The sequence below is a fragment of the Triticum aestivum genome, chromosome 3A, assembly GCF_018294505.1.
Source record: "Triticum aestivum cultivar Chinese Spring chromosome 3A, IWGSC CS RefSeq v2.1, whole genome shotgun sequence".
NCBI classification, from domain to species: domain Eukaryota; kingdom Viridiplantae; phylum Streptophyta; class Magnoliopsida; order Poales; family Poaceae; genus Triticum; species Triticum aestivum.
The window spans coordinates 742,854,166-742,855,596 of NC_057800.1; the positions used below are offsets into that span (position 1 = coordinate 742,854,166).

Genomic DNA, 1,431 nt, shown 5'->3' on the forward strand with positions numbered 1-1,431 from the left:
TCCCATCTAGTCATTCCAAAGAATCAAATTAACTATAACCAGAGCCAGGAGCATTGACCTATATGTAGCTGCACCACTGCTCCGATGAAAGAGGGTAGCTTCTTCCGCTGCTGCTGTGGATGCCCCTCCTTAACCAAGCTAATGTGGAGATTGCAACCTTCCAAAACCAGGCCACTGAGAGCATCTTCTAGGTGGGCATGGGATCTTGACATAGTTATGTGGCCGATACATCGTGAGCGCTTGGTCTTCTTGTAGAAGATCACCTCGGTGCTGAACACTTTACCATGGTTGCTGAACAAGAGTCGCAGCTGAGAGCTTTTCACGGTGAGAGGTAGGTTGTACACCAACACCTTGAAACAAGGTTCATAATATCTCTCGATGTGAATGACGTGCGTTGGACCCGTAATCTCTTGCCTCTTCACGCCACGAGCTTCCAGAGAGCTCCTATTGATTTCCTGATAGAGCAACATCAATGTTAATCATTACTACTAGAATTTTATCATGTACGTCTAGGCCTCGAGATGCTTGCTTACACATAGTTCCGACTGTTAAACTCTAGATGGTATCGGTTCTATTAGCCATATGTCAAGATAAAACTACCAGAAATAGCATTATGCGAAATATAATTTTGTGATGTTTATTTTGCAGGTGTTTAATTACCTGAACCCGAGCCATGATTGTTTGTGGGATGAGCCAAGTGCACTTCTCGCAATCCCATTCTTGAGGCAGCCGCTCAATGAACTTGACTTCATCATCGACGAGGTTGTAGCTGAACACACCGTACTGCTTATATGGCGCGGCCTTACTATTGGTGTAGACGAAGTAGACGGAGCCTCCATGGCCAACAAGCATGGAGGCGTCGATGGCAAAGCTGTTGGTTGGGCGACCCCAAGAAGAGGACGCGATTGGCCAGGCTGTAGCCATCCTTTCTCACCCACTGTCTCTTATCCCCCTCTAGCGCGCACACCCACATGGAGGACCTGTGCGGAATATTGTAGTATGTCCGGACATGGATGGTCGCCCACAAAAGCTCACCACGGGACTCAAGCAGGTAACTGTATTGCTCCAGGTAATTTCCACACATCTTCGGCAGCTGCTGCAATGGGCTCGCCATGTTGTCAACGCCCCACTGTGTTGAGATTTGCCACACGCTAGACTCAACAGTTACCAGGATTCTGGCCTTATGGTAGGTGGCACAGTACCCTCCGCTCCTGATGGTGTCCTCAAAGGTCTTCTCCACAAGCGTCCACTTTGCGTCACCGGGTTGCAGGAGCACCTCCGTGAAGCTGGCTATAGTCTTGATGTCCATGAAGACGGTGGAGATGCCATAGAGAAAGGTGGTACCATCAGCATAGACAGAGCCATGGAGGTTCTCCTCCCATCGGTCGTCGAGGCAGCACGCATGCGGCAAGCGAGGCAGATGGGTGACGG

At 49.6% G+C, this 1,431-nt stretch overlaps 1 protein-coding gene across 1 annotated transcript in view; it reads left to right on the top strand.

The window, feature by feature from the left end:
• The window catches only part of LOC123057353 (putative F-box protein At3g52320), a 9,223-nt gene that overhangs the window by 3,708 nt on the left and 4,084 nt on the right, over nucleotides 1–1,431 (top strand). The window contains exon 2 of the mRNA XM_044480371.1: nucleotides 649–780. Coding sequence (XP_044336306.1) covers nucleotides 649–780 — 132 coding nt within the window. The remainder of the gene's footprint in view (nucleotides 1–648; nucleotides 781–1,431) is intronic.